The sequence below is a fragment of the Artemia franciscana genome, chromosome 6, assembly GCF_032884065.1.
Source record: "Artemia franciscana chromosome 6, ASM3288406v1, whole genome shotgun sequence".
Lineage (NCBI taxonomy): Eukaryota > Metazoa > Arthropoda > Branchiopoda > Anostraca > Artemiidae > Artemia > Artemia franciscana.
This window is the reverse complement of record NC_088868.1, coordinates 24860528-24886594: the sequence shown is the minus strand read 5'-3', so window position 1 is coordinate 24886594 and position 26067 is coordinate 24860528. Positions and strand designations below refer to the sequence as shown.

General features: G+C 33.4%; 1 protein-coding gene across 2 annotated transcripts in view; it reads right to left on the bottom strand.

Annotated features, from left to right (window-relative positions):
- LOC136028231 (uncharacterized) overlaps window positions 1-26067 on the bottom strand; it is a 129470-nt gene that overhangs the window by 2524 nt on the left and 100879 nt on the right. For both annotated transcript variants that reach the window (XM_065705956.1, XM_065705957.1), the window contains 2 exons: window positions 5556-5734; window positions 3928-3958 (listed from right to left, as the gene is read on the bottom strand). In XM_065705956.1, coding sequence (XP_065562028.1) covers window positions 3928-3958; window positions 5556-5734 — 210 coding nt within the window. The remainder of the gene's footprint in view (window positions 1-3927; window positions 3959-5555; window positions 5735-26067) is intronic.

Sequence of the window (26067 nt, the reverse complement as noted above, 5' to 3'; positions counted from 1 at the left end):
CGAGAAAACGTTCTGATATGTGCCTAGTGGATATGTTTGCAATCGTATGGGGGTGGGGGGGGGGCAATTATCATGTGCTATAGATGTAAGTAACGAAAAAAGCCAGTGGGAAGTAATTACTCGTACTTCTTAGCTCCTGTCTGTATTTCTGTACACTTTTATCATGAATCAGCCCTTCTACAGCTGTTATTAATTGAAATTTTATTTTAATTTGAAATATTTGACCATAAATCAAACTTCATAGTTTCTCCATGACTGATTTTATACAAAAAGAACTTTAGTGGACACAAAAAGTAAATAGGATAAAATTACATATAAAATCGGAAACAGATTCAAATAATTCACCCATAGTTATTTATTGAAAAAAGCTAAATGTTCATTCACTTCTTGAAAAACAATTATTTTAAAACTTATACTAATTTGTTAGATACTTTTAGTTCCTATTGAGGATATTGTTTGTGCAGATCGGAAGAAAAGAAAAAAAAAACTACAACCAGCTTAATAAGACTTTTGGTGGGTTTTGACTTGGTGTGTTTTCTTGGTTATTTTTAAGATTATGATAATTTTGCGCTCTATGTGTTAGAGGAATAGTATACATTATTATATATGTGACGGATTTTGTTGATGAATATAGAAGAATCATAAACCCCAGAAATTTGATTTTTGGCCATATGTTAAGCTTAGATAAAAAGTTACAATAGGAGGAAATTTCAATGTGTGACTTTTTCTAAATTTTGAAGCTGTTTCTCCTGTTTAGTTCATACAAAATTTATGTTGTTGACACAAAGTCCTTGAACATTTAATGTAAGATTACGTAAAATCATCGCCAAGACTGACAAAGCAAGAAAGTCTTGACGAATACCTCTCTATCTTCTTTTTCTTTCTTTGTTGGTTTTTTCTCCCTCTTACTTTTTTCTCTTCTCGTTTCTCTCTCTCTCTTTCACACATCACACTTCTCACACTAGATGATGCCGATGAACCCAGCCTCTTCCTCCTTCTTTCCTGCGCTCTCTCCCTCCCCCCTCTCTCTCCACCCCTATTCTTCCTTCTCCCTTACTCTGTCTCTCCACAAACTCGTCCCCCTTACTTTCTCTACCCCTCCCTCCCTCTCTATCTCCCCCTAAAAAATTTTAGACAGCCATTAAATATGTCCATTTAATAAGGTTACATAAAAACTAGAAAATAAACATATAGAACAGCAACATAAAAGTAAGAAAAGCAATAAGGCTGTGTCAACCAGAACTTGGTTTTTTCAATTATGCAAGATGGAAGCCTTATCGAAATTAAAGACCGAAACAGACAGATTTTGCTGCTATGAGCTTATTTCTATGCAAAACCATACGATTTTATTTGATATTTATTTTTTTGCTAAAGCCCGCATTTCTAAACTGAAATTGATTACTTGAAAAGTGAGGAAGGTAAAAATGTCTAATCAAACAAGCCATCTCTGAAGCTTATGCGACCGCCTCTTACATAAAAACCTTATATCATTTCCTCGGGTCATAGCTTGCAACTCTTGACCCCGAGCTCTGGGGGGATGCGTTGACCCCGGAGTTTTTGTTATTTGATCTTTAGACTATTTGGAACAAAATAGCTATTTCAGAATTTTGATTGAATATATTTGGGAAAAAAGGGCCTTTGGGGGGGACTAGTTGCTCTCCAATCACTTTCGACTCTTGAGAAGGGTACTATAAATTACGATATACAATCAAATAAGGCCCCTCCAAAGCTTATACAGCCACCCCTTCTTTTAAAACCTTATATGCCCCCAGGGTACATTTCACAACACTTGCCCTCGGATTCTGGGGGGCTGCCTTATCTCTGGAGTTTTGTTATATAATCTTTGGTCTATTTTGAACAAAAATAGCTACATAAGAAATTCAATTGGACGCATTTAGGGCAAAAAATATATTGGCTGTTCGCCGTCGGATCACATTATTCTCTTAAATGGTGAATTGGAACTTTCAATTTCCAAGCATTTAAGTCCCATCCTAAGTTTATAGGACCCCATCTTCATAAAAAAAAAAAACTTATATGCCCTCGCGAAATAAGTTACAATCCTTCCCTTGGCTCAGGGAGCAAAGTTTTTGTTATCTTATCCTTGGACTATTTCAAAAAAAAATTGCGGTCGCAAAAATTTCATTTGATACATTTGAGGAAAAGAGGGTGTTTGCTTTTGGGGTGGGGGTAGATGCCCTTCATTAGCTTTTGACTCATAAAAATGTAACTAGAACTTCAATATCTAATGAAATGAGCCACCTAAGAAGTTTATACGACCACCCCTTCCGTAAGAACCTTATACTCTGGGGGGGGGGGAGGGGTGTGTGTCGGGCCCAGGATTTTCATCTGATGTTTTAACTTTTTTAAAAAAATTGGCTATCTCAAAACTGGTATCGGATGGATTTGTGGAAAAAGCTCTAGGGGAGGGCTGGTTGAGCTTGGATCTCTTGTGACTCTTAAAAAGTGAACTAGAACTTTAAATTTGCAATCAAATAAGCCGTCTTTGAAATTTTTACGACCACCCCTTGCATAAAAACCTTATATGCCTTATATGCACTCGGAGGGGGGGGGGAGGCTAGTTGAGCTTGGATCTCTTGTGACTCTTAAAAAGTGAACTTGAACTTTAAATTTGCAATCAAATAAGCCGTCTTTGAAATTTGTACGACCACCCCTTGCATGAAAACCTTATATGCCTCTGGGACATAACTTAAAATAGTTTTCCCAGGGCTCTGGGGGACCCTGGATTTTTGTTACCTGATATTTGATCTAGTTTAAAAATGGCTATCTCAATAATTTGTGTCGAATGGATTTGGGGGAAAATCGGATAGGGGGGCTTAGTTTTCCTAGGATATCTTTTCACTTTTAAAAATTGAACTAGAACTTTCAATTTCTAATCAAATAAGCCTTCTCCCAAGTTTATACGAGAATCCCTTCCATAAAACCATATATATATTCTCTGACCTTTGAACTATTTTTAATAAAGTGGCTATCTCAAAATTATTATCGGATCGGTCTTGGGAAAAGGAGGTGTGGTGGGAACTAGTTGCCCTCTGATCTGTTTTGAATCTTAAAAAGTGAACTGGAACTTCTAATTTCCAACCAAGTGAGCCCCCTCTGAAGTTTACACGAGTATCCCTCTCATAAAAACCATATACACCCCCAGGACATAATTTACAACATCTCCCCCCTCCCAGGGCCCTGGGGGGTTGTGTTGAAACCGGAGTTTTCTACAGATTTGTATTAGTCTACATTTCCAAGAAAACTAATTTATGTAAGTCTCGTAATATGAGAACTCGGAAATACCTATACGAAGTTGCCACGTGAGTAATGTCTGTCCCCGTCAGCAGTACCAATTCTGAGAGTTTTTTAAGGCTAATAGGTTAATCACTGAAAAATGGAACCACTCAGGAATAATATTGATAAGTTGTTTTAATCAAATAGCCATATATAGCCAGCAGCAGTGCTGTCACTTACTTGAAGTACTACTTAAGTAAAATTTTCCATTACTTGTACTTGTACTTAAGTAAAAACTCTAGGTTGTACTTATTACTTGATACTTAAGTAAGATTACGAAATACTTATTACTTAAGATACTTTTAATGTACTTGTTTTTCAATTATCATTTTTATCAGGGATTATTATCAGATAATAAATATTATATTCATTTTTTCCTGTGAATTTGCGGTGATTCATTTTTATTTTCTGTTGATTGTTTGAAAAATTTAAACGTACAGTCCAAAATACATATATTTTTCAATAAGATACAAATAATAAAAAAGGTTTTAGAACTTTTATGGTTAGGGGAGAGGATGAAGCATCGTTTATAGATTTTAAGATGAGAGAATCTTTGTTTAAGCATGAAATAAGGTGACTTAGGAACACACTGTAGATATAAAAATAACATACTTTGAGAAAATGTGAACGTACCTGAAAAAGTCCCAGTTTGAGAAGGGGTTGTCTGTAAAATAAAAGGCAATCATAAAAAGCTAAAAAACACCAATAAAGAGGAAATTGGAGAAGGAAAGTAATAGAGCCAGGGGCACAAAATACTTATCTTATTGCTATAATTTGCTCTTGATGAGGGGGTATGTCATGCGTTGACTTCTGTACACCTGTCTTTAATCATTTTAATCATGGAATCTTGTACGTAGCATTTTTCCATATTAAACGAAAAGTTAGCTGGAAAGCTCTGCTACAACATGAAAATAAGTAGCAAAGGCACAATGTTGATTGGAAGAAGCATTAAATATTTCCTCTAAAACTTCTGCTATCAAGAAATAATTATGCACGCAAAGACGGTCGCCTCAATATTAAGATAATTAAGCAGCTCAAAAATTCAGCACATAATGATTTTTGATAGGAATTTCAAATGATGTCATAACACTTTGTATACCGAAGACACGCAGACTAATATCAGTGACCGGGCGAAGTGTTTTATGTGTTTTCATTATCCTTTTCCTTTATTGTTATATATAAATGCCTACCGTCACCGGTACCAGGACCCAAGCGATGGTCAGTCCCATAGTACAAAATTAATAAAACGTTTAAGATAAATTAATCTATAAAATTAATCTAAGCATCAGCATATATAATCGTTCTGTATGTAAGTTTCTCTCATATTATCTTTAAACAATGGTGATTTCTAAGTTTGCACAATTGCAAGAATATTACCAACCCTAAGAACAATTACAAGCCAAACTATAAGCGACAGACAGTTTTCCTTATAGATGTTACGATGTTATGATGTGTAGGGTAATTGTATAAGCAGGTAGAAAAAACCACAGCGGAAGGTTTTTTTTATCTAAGAGCTTGAACCTTCTACGGTGGAGTTCTTAGATAAGCTGAATCTGAAGGTGTGATTTTCATTAAGATTCTATGACCCTTAGTCATAGTTTAGGCATAAAAAATTCAATTCTTTTTATGTGTATATTGGTATCAAAATTCCGTTTTTCAGAGTTTCAGTTATTACTGAGCCGGATTGCTCCTTACTTACAGTCCGTTATCACGAACTGTTTGACAGCCCTACTTGGCCGCTGTTATTATCGTGGCTTTTGTATTATGCTTTTGATGTTGGGATTAATATTTCACTTCACCTCAAACGTTACGAACGACACATGGATTGGGGTAGTAGTTTGCATCTTTCATTGCCTTCTGGCCATTTCTATAATAATAAATCATGGCCTTTTAGTAGGGCCTAGGGTTGCCTGATTCAATTTTTAAGACGTCATAAGGACAAGAGCCTCATTTTGGACAAATATCATACATTTTTGAATATTTATTCACAGCAGCCTCATATTCACGTCAGTTGCACCAATTCACAAAAATATAGGGAGGGGCGTAAGGATTTTTTTTTTTTTAATGAAAATATAAAAGAAACAGAAAAACATTGGGCAAATATAACAATAGTATAGATCTTAATTTTCTTAATTAGAAGCTACTACACTAGCGACGATTTACTAGCTTGCAGATACAGCTACAACAACAATCCTTCAGTGAAGATCAACGTTTAGATAATCTAATATTACAACGATTATACAAAAAGCAAAAAAACTTACTTGCAAAGGCTTTGCCGGCGTGGTTGTCACAGATGTTTTGGTAGGAGCGGTAGTTATCGTAGATGGGCTAGTAGGGGTTGTTCTTGTTGTGGGAGTTGTTGTTGTAGGGGATGTTGTGGAAGAACTTTCAGCTACAGTAGCTGTTGTTGTTATTGGTGTAGCAGAAGTAGTAAGTACTTCTGAAAAAAGATGATGATAATGTAATTAATAAGAATTTTACAGGACAATTCTTTTACTTAATGCTAAATTTGATCCGAATTACATACTTTTATTTTTGTGCCCAGCTGACATATCTAGATTTAAAAAAATCAATTGATTATATGAAAATTTCAAGATTAAACTACTTTTAATTAAAAATCTACCAAAGCTTGAAACCCTAAGAATTTAAATCGCCAATTTATACCTATCAACTACAAAATAATAAATACATATGTATTTATTTTTAATGTATTTTGACTCATTTGCTTAGTTTGAAGTGCATACCTACATGCATCTTTATTGAAGTTCATATCTTTTTGAAGATTTTGGTCTTTATTTGAATATTTTAGGATGAATAGAAGAGGAAATATTGGCGAAGAGTTCTAAACTAAAAGGACTCTAGACTGACAGCACTCCGAAATATTGAGTAGATTTGATCGTATAATAAATAGATATGGCGAGACTAGAGAGAGGAAGATAGACGTTTTCTAATAAAATTATAAATTCTGTCATTTAAAGAAAATATATCAAACTTTAAAAAATGGAAAAATAATTTTCGCTTCTTAGTGGCTCCTTAGAGTTCGTTATCATGAATTGTCTGAAGTGCTGAATTTCATGGTGTAATTTTCACCGAGCCTACTCTACATTTTGGGGGTGTTTTTCCTTGGCAAATTCTAAGAAATTAAATATAAGAGGGATCCGGCAACATAAACAACAAATAAAAATGTATATGAATCGAATTAGTTGGTGCCTCATTTTGTTTTAAGACAGCCCTGCATTCGTAATGTGATTTTAAAAAACATCCCTGCAGTCTCAAAAATGTCCCTGAGCTTAAGGACAATTAAAAAGGAATAAATCTTTTCTACAAAACACCTCAAAATACAATGGAGGAGGAGGGTATCAGAGCCCCCCACCCCACCCCCCAAAAATCCCGAATTTTCTTGAATTTCTGGATACTTAATATTCAAACTATCAAATAAATTTTGTTTGTTATTATGTGGTGCCTGATTCTGTTTTATTGTTTCCCCCCCCCAAAAAAAAGCCCTGCAGTCTCAAAAGTGGAAAAGAATATTGACGTTCCTTTACTTCTAATACTATTTTTTTCAGTAAAATGGTTTAAAAAAGCAAATGGGGTACTTACATTGTATCTTGACCATACCCAAGAAGATAAGTTAGGTTAATCATAATGAAATATACCTAAACATGATGAAATATAATACTTAAGTAACAAAATTATAGAAACTACAACAGAGAATTATGGAAAGCAGGCCACCCAGAACGCATTGGATTAAATACCTAACCAACTCTATATATTAAATATTTAGTTAAAATATGCCTACATAGTAGTTTATCTTACTCGGGTTAAGCTGATCATCTGAGACTGCGCACAGAAAAACAGGCTTTGTTTAGATAAAACCTCTTGAGGGTGGTTAGAATAACATAATAAGCACCATAAATGGTAAATAAATACGTAATATTACTAATGAACCAAATTAATTGTTGCTCTCATTAATGTTTTCACTACAGTACCTGAAAACTATAGCGCAATGAGTTAAGGCACCAGGGACATACCAAATAGCTTTTTTTCTTATTTAATTCTAATACAGAATCAGGGCCATTCCTAGGGTTGGTGGTGCCCAAGGAAAAATTAATTACATGCCCACCCTCCTGACTCAAATATAGGCCAAAAGCTAAATAAAATGAAAAGTTTGGTCAAAATTGGCAATCCCTCAGTTGCAATGTGCCCCAGCTGCAGTTCCTGGGTAAGGTGATGTGGTAGCCCCCCGCCCTAAGAACAGCTCTGTACAGAAGCCATACGAAACGCAAAAGAGAGGGCATCCCCCTTATATACCCAATGGTTTCTTTTTGGTTTAATATCACCCTTTACTGATGCCACCGATTTGAAAACACGTGCTTTTTTTGTATTTAGTTTTAATACAGAAGCAGAGCCACTCCTAAGGCTGGTGGTGCCCAAAGAAAACTTAATTACAGCGTCCCCTCCCTACTCAAATATAAGCAAAAAAGCCAAATCAAAATGAGAATCCAAAGTGAAGAATTCCCCAGTCGCAGTGCCCCCCCTGCTCCAGCACCTGGGATAGCTTAACCGGTTGCTCCCCTTAGAATGGCTCTGTACAGAAACCATACAAAATGCAAAAGCAGGGAGCAGTCCCCTAATATAATGATGGTTTCTTTTTGTTTAATGACACCCTTTATTGATGTCACTGTTTCGAAAAAAATGTTTTGTATTTAGTTCTAATTTAGAAGCCATAAAAAAATGCAAAAGAATGATGTAAAGTTTCAGCCCAGTGTCGCCAACCCTTTAAAATAAACTGTACTAAAGTGTAATAAAGTAAACGTTTTTATTAGTAAAAAATATACGTAACTTAAGAATTAACTTACGTAACAAACTTTCATAATCTTTTATTTTTATCCTGTATACGAGGGGGTTTGTACCCTCGTTAATACCTCGCTCTTTACACTAAATCGTAAGTTGTGTCCCAATTCTTTAAGAATAACCCCTGAATCAGAAAGGCCGTATAATAAAAATTTGAAATTACTAAAAATACTTTAGCATAAAGAGCGAGGTATTTATCTCCTCCTAAATACCTCACTCTTTATGCTAAAGTATTTTTAGAACCCCTCATATGCGTAATAATCTCTGTTCGTTTTAAGTTTCAATGCTACTCCTTCCTTTCATTTAAAAAAAACGTTTTCATGTTTATTTTTATTGTTTTCTTATAGTAATGCTAGAAAATCCTGCTCCCTTTTCTTTGAATTTGTCTTCCCCCATGATAGATTACTCCAAGGAAAGATCCTCCAACATAGCCCCCTCCCCTCAGCCCCACCCCCAAACAAAATAAAATCCCCCTGAAAACGTCTGTACACTTCCCAATAACCAGTACTATATGTAAACACTGGTCAAAGTTTGTAACTTGCAGCGCCTCCCCCAGGGACTGTGGGGGAGTAAGTCATCCCCAAAGACATAGTTATTATGGTTTTCGACTATGCTGAACAGAATGGCTATCTCAAAATTTTGATTTGTTGACTTTGGGAAACAATTGAGCGTGGGAGGGGGCCTAGAGGCCCTCCAATTTTTTTGGTCACTTAAAAAGGCCACTAGAACTTTTCATTTCCGTTAGAATCAGCCCTCTAGTGACATTCTAGGACCACTTGGTCGATACGATGATCCCTGGGGAAAAAAAAACAACAAACAAACAAACAAATAAACACGCACCCGTGATTTGTCTTCTGGCAAAAAATACAAAATTCCACATTTTTGTAGATAAGAGCTTGAAACTTCTACAGTAGAGTTCTCTGATACGCTGAATATGATGGTGTCATTTTCGTTAAGGTTCTACGACTTTTAGGGGGTGTTTCCCCCTATTTTATTAAATAAACCAAATTTTCTCAGGCTCGTAACTTTTGATGGGTAAGACTAAACTTGATAAAACTTACATATTTAAAATCAACATTAAAATGCGATTCTTTTGATGTAGCTATTGATATCAAAATTCAATTTTTTAGAGTTTTGGTTACTATTTATCCGGGTCGCTCCTTACTACAGTTCGTTACCACGAACTGTTTGATAACAACTTTGTTAATAATTAACCATGTGTTCACCAAATGCCATAAAAATATAAATTTCTATTTGGCTTATTAAGTAATCAAACATAAGACTATGAGAAAGCTATTTAGCCAAAAAAAAATAATATGCAAAATTTGTTTTAATTATGTATTTGCAGAGAGCCAAAATCAAAACATATATTAAAATTCAAAAACGTTCAGAAATTAAATAAAACAACGAGTTTTTTTTTAACTGAAAGTAAGGAGTGACGTTAAAACTTAAAACGAATAGAGCTTACTCCGTATTTGAAAGGAGTTTTTCCTCCTCAACGCCTCCCTCTTTACGCTCAAGTTTTTACTTTTTTTAAAAGTAGAGTTAAGAGAAAGAGTCAAACATTAGCGTAAAGAGTGTGTAATAAACCTTAAAATACTTAATTTTTAAAAACACAAAGATAAGCGCTGAGGAAAAAATTTTAAAATCTAGAGTTTTCAATCCAGCCAATTGATTTTAGAAGTATATTTTAGCCTTAAGCGGTTCCAGATTTTGTATTTTTCATTTTTTACCCTCCAAACCTTTTTCAAAATAAAGCTACAAGGTTTAACTGGTGTTTTTTTTTGTTCATTTCCTGGGAACTAATTGTAAAATCTTTTAGATCCTTTTTCAAGGATCTTTTATGCTAAAACTGATTTAATGACATTTCGGGTTAGAGCAAGATCTCTTTTCAAAGCATAGAAAAATTAACATTGCAATGAATTTAGAGACTTTCCCCTTAAAATAACCGTACTGTCAAATTGGAATTTACCATTCTACTAGCAACTGTAGGCATAGTAAAATTCTGAGATGTTTTGCTGTGTCTTGGACCCTACATGGACCTATTCTGGTCCTGCACTTCCATGAAGGTCAACTCCTACTATTCCCCTTTTTTCCCATTTTCAATCATGAATATAACTTTCATTGTCAAAAACTATTCAATCTATTTCATAAATAGCGGTCTTGTTCATAACAAAATTAAGCTCAAATTACTATGTCTCCAAAAATTATATTGACCCCATAGCCCCTGGAGCATGAGTGATAAGCCATGCAAGTTCTCTATTGCTTTCTATTGCTATCTTTGAGAAAGAGGAGGGGAAAAGGTTGACCGTCTGTGTGTTCAAAAGGGCCAAAATAGGACTGAGTTGACTTTTGGAGAATCTCGATTGAAATGTTAACTAAATCAAACGACCCTATGTGCACATGGGAGTAAAAGACATATTTGAAATGTCTCAAAGACGTATCTGCAATATCTTAGGAACGGCAAAGGTCAAACACTTGACACTTTCTGGGCCACTACTACTGCTACTTTGACTGCAATTGGAACCGTGTCTACTTGCGATTGCTATTGTGGCTACTTGTGACTTTGACTTAAACTACCAGAGACTACAATTGCTTGCAAGTGCAGTCTTTTTACGACAAAGACTAAAACTAGAGACAAAGAATTCCTTCACTTCTATCTGCTTTCAGGAATGGTTGAGAGTAATTTTAAACGAATTAAGAGATCCTATGATCATTTGATTGTCAAAAGGGCGTATTAGCAATATGTCAGGGACAGCTAAAATTAATAAGCTTTCAGGGTATGTTAGGGGAATGCTTAGAAGTGATTAGAGGGTAGCCTCAACCTCCCGCAATTTTTCCATTCATATAATTCCTCCCCAACAGTGAGAAAAGTCTTGAAACAGCGAAACAAATATCGCAAAGGTCTAATAACTATGTCCCTGGGAATGCCCCACCCCTTCCTCAGCCTTCGGGGAAAGAGTTATAAATTATGCAATTTTTCCATTGTTTACATACAGGGTTTGCTCTTAAAGTAATGGAAATGTTTACCCTGGGTGTGTTCTAAATGGATAATCATAGGAAGGCAAAACCTCATAAAATGTCGAGGAGGATGTTAAACTAAATTAAAAGATATGCCTTGACAAATGGACTGACAAGGATATGCTGAGTGCAAAAGATTGGAGTTCTTCTGGTGTTTTGAGGTGGTTTGAGGTTTTCCGTTCTGTCAAAAGCTCATTCCTCTGTCTTCTGCTCCTATTACTACTACTTCTCCTACTGCTACCACTACTACTACTCCAACTAATATTACGCCTACTATTTCTACTACTACTGCTACCACTACTCCTAATGCAACTCCTTCCTCCGTCTCTGTCTTCCAAAGGAAATTCGAAGGTATACACAAAAACTATATAAAACTATAAAGTTATATTTATAACATTGAAAGAAAGATTAAAAAATAAAATCTTGAATTGCTGATATTTCCAGAAATTATTATCATTCTCATTATCATATTTTTATCATGAATCTTATTATCAGGGATTATTACCAGACAATAAATATTATATTTATTTTGATTTATTTTTTCCTGTGAATTTGCGGTGATTCATTTTTATTTTCTGTTGATTTTTCAAAAAATTAAAACGAACAGTCCAAAATACATATAGTTTTCAAATAAATACGAATAATACAAAAGGTTTTAGAACTTTTATGGTTAGGGGAGAGGATACAGCATCGTTTATAGATGTTTAACATGGGAGAATCTTTGTTTAAGCATGAAATGAGGTGACTTAGGAACACACTATAGATAGAAAAATAACATACTTTGAGAAACAATGAACGTACCTGAAGAAGTCACAGTTTGAGAAGAAGTCGTCGAGGTTGTCTGTAAAATAAAGTGCATAAATAATATCGCAAAAAGCTAAAAAACAGCAATAAAGAGGAAATTGGAGAAGGAAAGTAATAGAGCCAGGGGCAAAAATACTTATCCTGTTGCTATAATTTGGCTCTTGATGACGGGGTATGTCATGAGTTGACTTTTGTACGCCTGTTTTTGATCATGGAATGTTGTACGTAGCATTTTCCCTTATTAAACAAAAAGTTAGCTGGAAAGCTTTACTACAACATGAAAATAAGTAACAAAGGCACAATGTTCATTGGAAGGAAGCATTAAGTATTTCCCCTAAAACTTCTGTTATCAAGAAATAATGGTACAAGCAAATACGGTCGCCTCAATCTATAAATATAAAATAAGTTGTTTGGGTGTTGTGTGTTGACTGACGTCATGCATGTTTGTCGACTGACGTCGTTATAAGGATTGAGTATTATGCCGTCATGAAGTTGTTTGTCGACTCACGTCATGTTTGTCGACACAGGGAATTTTCGATTAGCAATTTACCAATTATTCAACTATGAATATGACTAAATGAAGAAAGCCCCAGAAGAGTAAGTTTAATATATTGTTTTTACGTCACAACACTACACTTTTTTAACGACGATATATGAATAGCAACTAAACCATGCCAAATAAAATCTAAGGGAATTCATCCCACAAAATTTATCCCATAGAGCTAGTGTAAAATTAGGCTTTTTTCTTCAGAAGTATAAGCATAATATCAGCTTAAAAGTAAGTCCTTACAAAAGAATGCAAATTACTAAAAGTAGGAAGACTAGTACTTAAATTAGTTTCATATTTGAAATACTTACCGTTTGAGCGCAGTTAAAGTAGTTTGAGCCTGCCCTCTCCGTAATGCAGAAGGGACAGTTTAGATTTAGTTACTTCTTTTGAGTTTCTAAAGATTCTGATATTTTCTCTTATAGTAATTTCTGTTTGTTCATCTATTCTTCACCCATAACTAGTTAAGATTAAACAAGAAAACTGATAACCTAGAAAGCTAATTCTTGTTTATCGTCTTCCTGTCATGACAAAGCTGGGTTTACATGTTGTAGCAGAAGTGTTGGTGTTATTGTTGTGACGTGAAAGGCCTAAAGGACTGTACTTTTATACTTTAGTTGTTGTACTATTCTATCATTATTGTAAATAGATTAACATGACTCACGTCATGTTTGTCGACTGACGAAATTACAGACAGGGACACCGGGACACAAATGACGACCGGGACACAGGGACACAACTACAACAGAGAGGCCGGGGGGGGCACAGGGGGATATATAAATGAAGACGGGTACACAGGGAATTTTCGATTAGCAATTTACCAATTATTCAACTATGAATATGACTAAATGAAGAAAGCTCCAGAAGAGTAAGTTTAATATATTGTTTTTACAAGTCTGCTTTGAGCGACCAAGCAGGATTCACGAAAAATATTTCTAGAGCCAAGAATTTCCAAGGCAAGTACTATTATTTACATAGATGACGCATTTGCATAGACTTATGTGGACTAGGACTAGATTTATATGCTAGAGTATATGTTAAACAAAATCTATCTTTCTACTGTCAAACAGTACGTGGTAACCAACTGTGTGTAAGGAGTGACGAGGCACAATAGTAACTGAAACCCTAAAAAACAAATTTTCGAAGACATCTGTAGACATATCAAAAGAATTGGCTTGTTATGATGATTCCAAATATGCAAGATTCGTTAAGTTTAGTGTCACCCATTATAAGGTGTAAGCCCGGATGTGTGTTCTTTATTTGAGAATATCGGGAAAGGTTTCATTTGAACAGAATTAAAGTTCTAGTGCCCTTTTTAACGACCCAAAAAATTGGAGGGCAACTAGTCCCCCTCCCACTCCCACTTTTCCCTCAAAGTCACTCAATCAAAATTTTGAGGTAGCCATTTTGTTCAGTATAGTTGAAAGGTCTAATAATTAGGGAGGATAAAGCAAAAGACTTCGGCATTGAATTCACAATGGGTGAAAATGAACAGAATGGACCATCAAATGAGACAAGACAAAAAAAGAGAACTTCCAAGTATTAAAAATGCTAACTTGTTGGAAGAAAAAGAAGTTTTTGTTCCACCACCCGAACATTTAACAAATCTACAATCCAGACCATCATTTAAGACTAGACGAATAAGGGCAGCTAAAGCAAAGGGCATTTGTAAATTGTTCAATAAAGAGTACGGCATTAGACTTTACAGTCCCTACTGGCGGTGCTGATCTCCATTTGTTGGCCCTTCAGCCAGGAAGTGCGATGGGGGTCTGGGGCCAACCATCCTGTGCTTTCACACACCCTTCCTCTTTACCTTCCCTAGAGTTCCCCAGGTACCCATTTACAGCTGGGTCGACTCTGGCTGAGCTTAGAGATTCACGCCACTAACCCTCGTCCCAAACTAAATAATTGGGTATGCTAGGATTCATGCCCTCGCCCTCTCAGACAATCCCGAATCCAGCGGAAATTGTTTGAAGTAAAGAAAATACAAAATGAAAGAAATGAAAATGAAAGAAAAATAGGATTAGAAGAAAAGGAACAGCGAGAACCAAAATGTGTCAAAATTGAAAATGATAGCGATGATAATTTAAAATGATAATTCTTTGGAACCAATTTAAATATCAAACGTGATAAAACCAAGAAAACATTCCAAATAAAATGTTAGAAAAATAAATAAATCCAAGCCAAAATATTTAGTCACCTGTTAAATAAAGTGAATTCATTTGGAAAAACTCAAAAGAAAAAGGAAGCTGGAAGGGGAAAGAATTGCAACAGCTTTAAAAATAAGAAAATGGTTATCCAATTCTAATCAAAAACGTAATATCAATATTTACTATTTGGATTTTTATTCTACTATAAGGCATAGGATTTTCTATAAGACATCTCAGACGACGGTGCTCAACTAAAAAGTCCCTCATTTAATCCCATCACAGACACATACTGGATAGCTGTTTACAGGATGTCCAGGGGAGAGAGACACAAATCAACTTCGCGACATGTATGTGACTTAAAAGGAGAGCTTTACCTGAGAGTGATTCAGGTTCTTGCAAAATTCAGGCTTCTTGTTGAACACTTCCTCCATTCGCTCCTTAAAAAAAAAGTTTAAAAAGTTATCACTTTTCTTACTTCCTTAAATAAGAAATTGTTAGAACCTTATCAAAGAAATATCAGTGAACGTCCATTAATCTGACACGTCGGAATCTTTTTTTTTTTTTCAATAAGTGAAGATTGTGATCCAGTTTTGAGAAGGTATGGGGATTAGTAGCCCTACTCATGTTAATTTTTGATCGTTTTGAGTATGACTCGTCTATTTATGGCAATTTCTTTTCATTTTGATACTGATTTGAGGTAGTTTTATGCTTGGACCATTGTTTAAATTTATTTTTGTTCCTTCTTGGATGAATGGAGCTCTTTTATTTTCTATGGAAAACTTGTTTCGTCGAAAAAGTTTTATTTTTTTATTACGTATTTATTTAATTTTTTACATTGACATAGGCTTCTTCATGGAAAAAAAACCATTGTATATATTTTCAGTTTTTTTTTCCTATAAGAATTCATAATATGGGTTGCAATTTGTATGTTGGAGAAACTTTTTCTATGATTTTTAATCCTGACATAAAGGGTGTCTATTATATTAATATTATACCATCTTAAGTTTACCTGAAAAACAAAACTTAATATCGTTCCCGAAATATATTCTCTTTAACAGCCTGGATACACTTACAATGCTTTACTCACTTAAATTGTAAGAGGGATTAGTTCCCCTCCAATACCTTTTGGCTATTAAAATAGTACTAGCTCTTTCAATTTTCAATCGAATGAGCTCTTCTTAAAGTTTCTATGACAACAAATGGCCATATCGAATTTTCTATCAGATACATTTCCGGAAAATGCGAAGTGTTGTGCATTTCCGGTCGGTATTGAGGAAGGGGCAACCCTTTATATCTGGAATACATCAGCCAAAATTAATATTCAATTATTCTTATTTTAAATGCACATTGAGGCAAAGTTGAACCTGAACAATTGAAAAACGCTCATAGATTAAATGAGAAAAACAATGTTTTTAAGCTGAAAGTAAGGAGCGGCATTAAAACTTCAAACAAACAGATATCCTTACGTTTTGAATCCGAGTTTCTCCTCCTCAGCACCTCGCTCTTTATGCCAAAGAGTTGTGACGAAGAGTCAAACTTTAGCCTAAAGAACAAGGCAGTGAGGAGGGGGCAGCCCATTTTTCATACAGAATAATTTCTACTTGTTTTAAGCTTTAATGTCGCTCCGTGCTTTCGGTTAAAAAAAAAAACTTGTTCTTTATTTAATTGTACATACAGAAATCAAAATTGGCTCATCTTAAAGCACAATTTGGTCCATTAAATTAAATTTGCCATTATAACAATATTTTGAACGTTCTGCTTGTCTCAAAGCCATCTATAGTGTATACAAAGGTAAGGCTAGATTGAGTTTTTGCTGTGTAACTGTAATTCAATTGATGACTGAGTTTTGTAATCCATACGGTTTCAAAAAAAATCTTAGATATTTGATCAGACCAATGTTTTTTTTCACATTACTTACTTTTTTACGACGATATATGAATAGCAACTAAACCATGCCAAATAAAATCTAAGGGAATTCATCCCAAAAAATTCATCCCATAGAGCTAGTGTAAAATTAGGCTTTTTTCTTCAGAAGTATAAGCATAATATCAGCTTAAAAGTAAGTCCTTACAAAAGAATGCAAATTACTAAAAGTGGGAAGACTAGTACTTAAATTAGTTTCATATTTGAAATACTTACCTTTTGAGCGCAGTTAAAGTAGTTTGAGCCTGCCCTCTCCGTAATGCAGAAGGGACAGTTTAGATTTAGTTACTTCTTTTGAGTTTCAAAAGATTCTGATACTTTCTCTTATAGTAATTTCTGTTTGTTCATCTATTCTTCACCCATAACTAGTTAAGATTAAACAAGAAAACTGATAACCCAGAAAGCTAATTCTTGTTTATCGTCTTCCTGTCATGACAAAGCTGGGTTTACATGTTGTAGCAGAAGTGTTGGTGTTATTGTTGTGACGTGAAAGCCCTAAAGGACTGTACTTTTAACTTTAGTTGTTGTACTATTCTATCATTATTGTAAATAGATTAACATTTTTTGTTTAACTTAATAAAACAAAAACAAGCGAAACAAAGTAAGTTTAGTCAGGTAAAACAACCAAGCAACTATTTGAATTTTGGCGTCTATAATGAAATTTTAGAATAAAATTTCCCTAGAGAATTCCAAAAAGGTAAAAAAGAGACTCCTTTAATTACTTGCGTAATGAGAATGTCAACAATATAGTTTTCTCTAGTAAATAAATAGCAAAACTTAATTGCATTAAGTAAAATGTTTCTGGTCGGTTAAATAAATGTTCTAGCTCTGATCTATGACAGAATCGCACAGACTATTCACTCAGATCGACTTTTTTTTCTCATCCAGAGATGTAAATCCGGCAAATGAAGCAACTTTCAAATTTGTATCAGAAAGTCTTACCCATGAAACCCAATATTTAATAAAAGTACGAGGTCTAGATGTCTTACCCTATCCTCGGCGTCTGGTTGGGCGACAGCATATAACTTAAGACCCTGGTCCAGGATATATCTTATAAAAACCTCGGTGACCTCTATAATTAAACTCCAAAATTGGTCATAATCTATAGGCCTATCCATTTCATATGTGTTTTTCAAAAGTTCAACAAATGTGTGTTTCAAATAGTTTACTGTTGGCCTGTGGCATCGGAGGAATTCTGGCATTGATAAAAGAAAAACTTCCCTTTCAATGTCAGTTGTTAGATGTTGGATAAAATTTCTCAGTACTCGGTATCCAGCTGATGCATATTCCCAATATAAATGCTCAGCGCCTAAAAAAAGGAGTGACTTTGTTACTAGGAGGAAAGTTTCTTTTTTCTATCCTAGTGTGTAATCGGTAGAAATATTTTTAATACATAATTTTTTTCTGTCACGAATAGTAGGATCTAGCGCCAAATTTTATTAGAATTGTATTGGAAATATATATATATATATATATATATATATATATATATATATATATATATATATATATACATATATATATATATATATATATATATATATATATATATATATATATATATTATATTATATATATATGTATATAAATGTATATATATATATATATATATATATATATATATATTATATTATATTATATATATATGTATATAAATGTATATATATATATATATATATATATATATATATATATATATATATATATATATATATATATATATATATATATATATATATATATATATATAAATGTATGTATATATATATATATATATATATATATATATATATATATATATATATATATATATATATATATATATATATATATATACTAGCTGTTGGGTTGGCGCTTCTCGCCACCCCAACACCTAGTTGGGGGGGCGCTTCGCGCCCCCCAAGCCCCCCCCGCGCGCGTAAGTCGTTACACACCATATTAGTTACGCGCCATTGTAGCTGTGTCCTACCTGTGAATAGAGATAGATATAAATATATATTTTTGACTACGTAAAACATGCGAATATACAACATTCTTCGCTGTCCCATTGTCTGTGCATGTAAATAGCATTTATATTCCCTGTGTCCCGGTCGTCATTTGTGTCCTGGTGTCCCAGTTTGTAATTTCTCTTTGAGTGCCCCGGTCGTCAATTATGTTCCCTGTGTCCCAGTGTCCTGGTCGTCATTTGTGTCCCGGTCTGTAATTTCTATTCAAACAATCCCTGTGTCTCAGTCGTCAATTATATATCCCGCCTGTGCCCCCCGCGTCCCCGTTGTAGTTGTGTCCCTGTGTCCAGGTCGTCATTTATATTCCCGGTCGTGATTTGTGTCCGGGTGTCCCAGTCTGTAATTTTTCTTTGAGGTTCCCGGTCGTCATTTATATTCCCTCTGTGTCGGTCGTCATTTGTGTCCCGGTCTGTAATTTATCTTTGAGTGTTTTTTCTTTTGAATTTTTTTTTAGTTTTTTACATTTTTTCAGTTTTTTTTTCTTCTTTATTTTTCAGCGTCACTATGAAGTACATATCGCCGAACCTTTGTTTTTTAACTTAAATCTGGTAGGCATTGATGACCTTATCCAAGTCAAAATCCCAAACCCAATCATCATCGCTATCATTTTCAGTTTTGATATGTTTTGACTCTCGCTTTCCAGGTGGATTTTCATCTAACTGCGCGGTTTTGCGTTCTTTAGCCGCAAGCCTGTTTTCTTGCTGTTCTTGTGATTCCTCGGCTCGCTTTCTTTTCTTACTTTCTCTATCAGCTGCAAGCCTGTTTTCTTGCTGTTCTTGTGATTCCTCGGCACGCTTTCTTTTCTTACTTTCTCTATCAGCAGCAAGTTTTTTGGCATAGACTCTTTGAGCAGCTTCCTCGGCTGTTGCTATTGTAGGTTCTTCAGTCATTTTACAATTAAACATTTTTCCGTGAACGCATGTCTTAAATATCTTGAATGACGTCACCGTCAAAGCAAAAATGACAACTAATTTCATGACGTCAGTCAACACAGAAACATGACGTCACCTGATCCACAGACAGACACACACAGACAACTTATTTTTATATATATATATATATATATATATATATATATATATATATATATATATATATATATATATATATATATATACATATATACATATATATATATTATATATATATATATATATATATATATATATATATATATATATATATATATATATATATATATATATATATATACATATATATATACATATATATATATACTAGCTGTTGGGGTGGCGCTTCGCGCCACCCCAACACCTAGTTGGTGGGGGCGCTTCGCGCCCCCCCCCAAGCCCCCCGCGCGCGTAAGTCGTTACGCGCCATATTAGTTACGCGCCATTGTAGTTGTGTCCCTATGTCCCACCTGTGAATATAGATATATATATATATATATATATATATATATATATATATATATATATATATATATATATATATATATATATATATATGTTTTTAACTACGTAAAACTTGCGAATATACAACATTCTTTGCTGTCCCATTGTCTGTGCATATAAATAGATTGTCAGGTTTACCGACTCTTGAACATGCAACATATAATGGTCCATGGGAAAACAATCCGTATTCAGATCTATACCTCATGATTCTAATGATTGCCCTTGAGCTTTGTTGATGGTGATTGCTAATCGACCATTCCCTGAGTCGCCATCGTCATTTATATATCCCCCTGTGCACCCCGGCGTCCCCTTTGTAGTTATGTCCCTGTGTCCCGGTCGTCATTTATATTCCCTGTGTCCCGGTCGTCATTTGTGTCCCGGTGTTCCAGTCTGTGATTTCTCTTTGAGTGTCCCGGGCGTCATTTATATTCCTTGTGTCCCGGTGTCCCGGTCGTCATTTATATCCCCCTGTGCCCCCCGGCGTCCCCATTGTAGTTGTGTCCCTGTGTCCCGGTCGTCATTTATATTCCCAGTGTCCCGGTCGTCATTTGTATCCCGGTGTCCCGGTCTGTATATACATTCGTTTTTTAGTTTTGTTTTTCTCCTTTATTTTTTCCCTTTTTTCTTTTTTTTCTCTTTTAGTTTATTTAGATTTTTAGATTTTTTAGTTTTTTTATTAGTTTTTAGTTTTTTTTGTAGTTTTTACCATTTTTTTAGTTTTTTTAGTTTTTTTTTTTACTTATGTCCTGGTCGTCATTTATACTCCCTGTGTCCCGGTCGTCATTTGTGTCTCGGTGCTTTGTTGATTGCTAATTTATATTATATTTATATTTATATTTTTTATATTTATTAATATTTTTTTAGTTTTCTTTTTCTCTTATTTTTCAGTTTTTTCCTTTTTTTTAGTTTTTTCTTTTTTAGTTTTTAGTTTTTTTTGTTTTTTACCTTTTTTTAGTTTTTTTAGTTTTTTTAGTTTTTTAGCTTTTTTAGTTTTTTTATTAGTTTTTAGTTTTTTTTATTTTTTGCCTTTTTTTAGTTTTTTCAGTTTTTTTTTGTTTTTAGTTTTTTACCTTTTTTTTGTTTTTTTTTTAGTTTTTTAGCTTTTTTAGTTTTTTTTCTTTTTAGTTTTTTTTGTAGTTTTTACCTTTTTTAGTTTTTTTTCTTCTTTTGTATTAGTGTGAAATAATTCAGACGTCATATGCGGACAAACACGACGTCACTCGACAGACAGACAGACAGACATAACCCACAAACAACTTATTTTTATATATATTTATTCATATTTTTTTAGTTTTCTTTTTCTCTTTTATTTTTCAGTTTTTTCCTTTTTTTTAGTTTTTTTCTTTTTTAGTTTTTAGTTTTTTTTAGTTTTTTACCTTTTTTTAGTTTTTTTAGTTTTTTAGCTTTTTTAGTTTTTTTATTAGTTTTTATTTTTTTGTAGTTTTTGCCTTTTTTTTATTTTTTTCAGTTTTTTTTTAGTTATTAGATTTTTACCTTTTTTAAGTTTTTTTTAGTTTTTTAGCTTTTTTAGTTTTTTTTTCTTTTTAGTTTTTTTTGTAGTTTTTTTTTAGTTTTTTTCTTCTTTTGTATTAGTGTGAAATAATTCAGACGTCATATGCGGACAAACATGACGTCACCTGATCCACACACAGACAACTTATTTTTATATATATAGATATATATATATCATATATATATATATAGATATATATATATATATATATATATATATATATATATATATATATATATATATATATATTATATATATATATATATACTAGCTGTTGGGTTGGCGCTTCTCGCCACCCCAACACCTAGTTGGGGGGGCGCTTCGCGCCCCCCAAGCCCCCCCCGCGCGCGTAAGTCGTTACACACCATATTAGTTACGCGCCATTGTAGCTGTGTCCTACCTGTGAATAGAGATAGATATAAATATATATTTTTGACTACGTAAAACATGCGAATATACAACATTCTTCGCTGTCCCATTGTCTGTGCATGTAAATAGCATTTATATTCCCTGTGTCCCGGTCGTCATTTGTGTCCTGGTGTCCCAGTTTGTAATTTCTCTTTGAGTGCCCCGGTCGTCAATTATGTTCCCTGTGTCCCAGTGTCCTGGTCGTCATTTGTGTCCCGGTCTGTAATTTCTATTCAAACAATCCCTGTGTCTCAGTCGTCAATTATATATCCCGCCTGTGCCCCCCGCGTCCCCGTTGTAGTTGTGTCCCTGTGTCCAGGTCGTCATTTATATTCCCGGTCGTGATTTGTGTCCGGGTGTCCCAGTCTGTAATTTTTCTTTGAGGTTCCCGGTCGTCATTTATATTCCCTCTGTGTCGGTCGTCATTTGTGTCCCGGTCTGTAATTTATCTTTGAGTGTTTTTTCTTTTGAATTTTTTTTTAGTTTTTTACATTTTTTCAGTTTTTTTTTCTTCTTTATTTTTCAGCGTCACTATGAAGTACATATCGCCGAACCTTTGTTTTTTAACTTAAATCTGGTAGGCATTGATGACCTTATCCAAGTCAAAATCCCAAACCCAATCATCATCGCTATCATTTTCAGTTTTGATATGTTTTGACTCTCGCTTTCCAGGTGGATTTTCATCTAACTGCGCGGTTTTGCGTTCTTTAGCCGCAAGCCTGTTTTCTTGCTGTTCTTGTGATTCCTCGGCTCGCTTTCTTTTCTTACTTTCTCTATCAGCTGCAAGCCTGTTTTCTTGCTGTTCTTGTGATTCCTCGGCACGCTTTCTTTTCTTACTTTCTCTATCAGCAGCAAGTTTTTTGGCATAGACTCTTTGAGCAGCTTCCTCGGCTGTTGCTATTGTAGGTTCTTCAGTCATTTTACAATTAAACATTTTTCCGTGAACGCATGTCTTAAATATCTTGAATGACGTCACCGTCAAAGCAAAAATGACAACTAATTTCATGACGTCAGTCAACACAGAAACATGACGTCACCTGATCCACAGACAGACACACACAGACAACTTATTTTTATATATATATATATATATATATATATATATATATATATATATATATATATATATATATATACATATATACATATATATATATTATATATATATATATATATATATATATATATATATATATATATATATATATATATATATATATATATATATATACATATATATATACATATATATATATACTAGCTGTTGGGGTGGCGCTTCGCGCCACCCCAACACCTAGTTGGTGGGGGCGCTTCGCGCCCCCCCCCAAGCCCCCCGCGCGCGTAAGTCGTTACGCGCCATATTAGTTACGCGCCATTGTAGTTGTGTCCCTATGTCCCACCTGTGAATATAGATATATATATATATATATATATATATATATATATATATATATATATATATATATATATATATATATATATATATATGTTTTTAACTACGTAAAACTTGCGAATATACAACATTCTTTGCTGTCCCATTGTCTGTGCATATAAATAGATTGTCAGGTTTACCGACTCTTGAACATGCAACATATAATGGTCCATGGGAAAACAATCCGTATTCAGATCTATACCTCATGATTCTAATGATTGCCCTTGAGCTTTGTTGATGGTGATTGCTAATCGACCATTCCCTGAGTCGCCATCGTCATTTATATATCCCCCTGTGCACCCCGGCGTCCCCTTTGTAGTTATGTCCCTGTGTCCCGGTCGTCATTTATATTCCCTGTGTCCCGGTCGTCATTTGTGTCCCGGTGTTCCAGTCTGTGATTTCTCTTTGAGTGTCCCGGGCGTCATTTATATTCCTTGTGTCCCGGTGTCCCGGTCGTCATTTATATCCCCCTGTGCCCCCGGCGTCCCCATTGTAGTTGTGTCCCTGTGTCCCGGTCGTCATTTATATTCCCAGTGTCCCGGTCGTCATTTGTATCCCGGTGTCCCGGTCTGTATATACATTCGTTTTTTAGTTTTGTTTTTCTCCTTTATTTTTTCCCTTTTTTCTTTTTTTTCTCTTTTAGTTTATTTAGATTTTTAGATTTTTTAGTTTTTTTATTAGTTTTTAGTTTTTTTTGTAGTTTTTACCATTTTTTTAGTTTTTTTAGTTTTTTTTTTTACTTATGTCCTGGTCGTCATTTATACTCCCTGTGTCCCGGTCGTCATTTGTGTCTCGGTGCTTTGTTGATTGCTAATTTATATTATATTTATATTTATATTTTTTATATTTATTAATATTTTTTTAGTTTTCTTTTTCTCTTATTTTTCAGTTTTTTCCTTTTTTTTAGTTTTTTCTTTTTTAGTTTTTAGTTTTTTTTGTTTTTACCTTTTTTTAGTTTTTTTAGTTTTTTTAGTTTTTTAGCTTTTTTAGTTTTTTTATTAGTTTTTAGTTTTTTTTATTTTTTGCCTTTTTTTAGTTTTTTCAGTTTTTTTTTGTTTTTAGTTTTTTACCTTTTTTTTGTTTTTTTTTTAGTTTTTTAGCTTTTTTAGTTTTTTTTCTTTTTAGTTTTTTTTGTAGTTTTTACCTTTTTTAGTTTTTTTTCTTCTTTTGTATTAGTGTGAAATAATTCAGACGTCATATGCGGACAAACACGACGTCACTCGACAGACAGACAGACAGACATAACCCACAAACAACTTATTTTTATATATATTTATTCATATTTTTTTAGTTTTCTTTTTCTCTTTTATTTTTCAGTTTTTTCCTTTTTTTAGTTTTTTTCTTTTTTAGTTTTTAGTTTTTTTTAGTTTTTTACCTTTTTTAGTTTTTTTAGTTTTTTAGCTTTTTTAGTTTTTTTATTAGTTTTTATTTTTTGTAGTTTTTGCCTTTTTTTTATTTTTTTCAGTTTTTTTTTAGTTATTAGATTTTTACCTTTTTTAAGTTTTTTTTAGTTTTTTAGCTTTTTAGTGTTTTTTTTCTTTTTAGTTTTTTTGTAGTTTTTTTTTAGTTTTTTTCTTCTTTTGTATTAGTGTGAAATAATTCAGACGTCATATGCGGACAAACATGACGTCACCTGATCCACACACAGACAACTTATTTTTATATATATAGATATATATATCATATATATATATATAGATATATATATATATATATATATATATATATATATATATATATATATATATATATATATATATATATATATATATATATATATATATATATATATATATGTATATATTTATATGTGTGTATGTATATATTTATATATAACTTAAAATTATACAACAATATATTCAAACTTTTTCGTATTATTTTTCAATTTTAAAAGTTTCTTTTATTTTTCATTCACAGGTACCCACACTTCCCACAATCAATAATAATGTATAAAGTAGAGTGTACTCATTATTTACTGATTTGAGGATAATAGTGCTTCCAGTAGATAGTTTTTCTGATGAAGGAGTCAAAGAGATGAAAGGACTTGATGTTAGCCTATATACCTCTCTGTGATTTTTGGAACTAAAACTCTTATTATAAGATTTTGCACATTTTTAATGCATTTTCGTAAAAATCATGAAGGGGAAGGCAATGTGCCAATAAATATGTAAGTTAAAAAAAAAAAAAAGAAAAAAACTCATAGAACGTAAGTATTTTTTGAAGACCACACTGTCTTTTAATGACAAATAAATAAAAGTCCTCTGTCTAATAAAAGGACTTACCCCATTTGAACTTTTATTTGTTTGTCATAAAAATACCTATGCTGTATATATGGGGGATGATTGACATAGCAGGTCTATAACTATAAGTTCAGCAACATTTTGTTTGCAATTAGAAGAAGAAGAAGTTTTTGTCACCTTCATTAAAAATTCAACTTACATGATATTTGAAAAATACCTAGAGAATGCCTATAGAAGAAGTTTTTGCCACCTTCATGTAAAACTCAACTTACATGATATTTGAAAAAATACGTGATATTTGAAAAATACCTATGCTGTATATATGGGGATGATAGACATATTAAGTCTATGTTTAAGTTTATCTGCTGATGATTATCATTGATGTACGTGGTTGATATATCAAGAACTTTTGTCTCTATTTTTCACTGTCTAATTAAATGTTTTATTCTACTTGAATTTA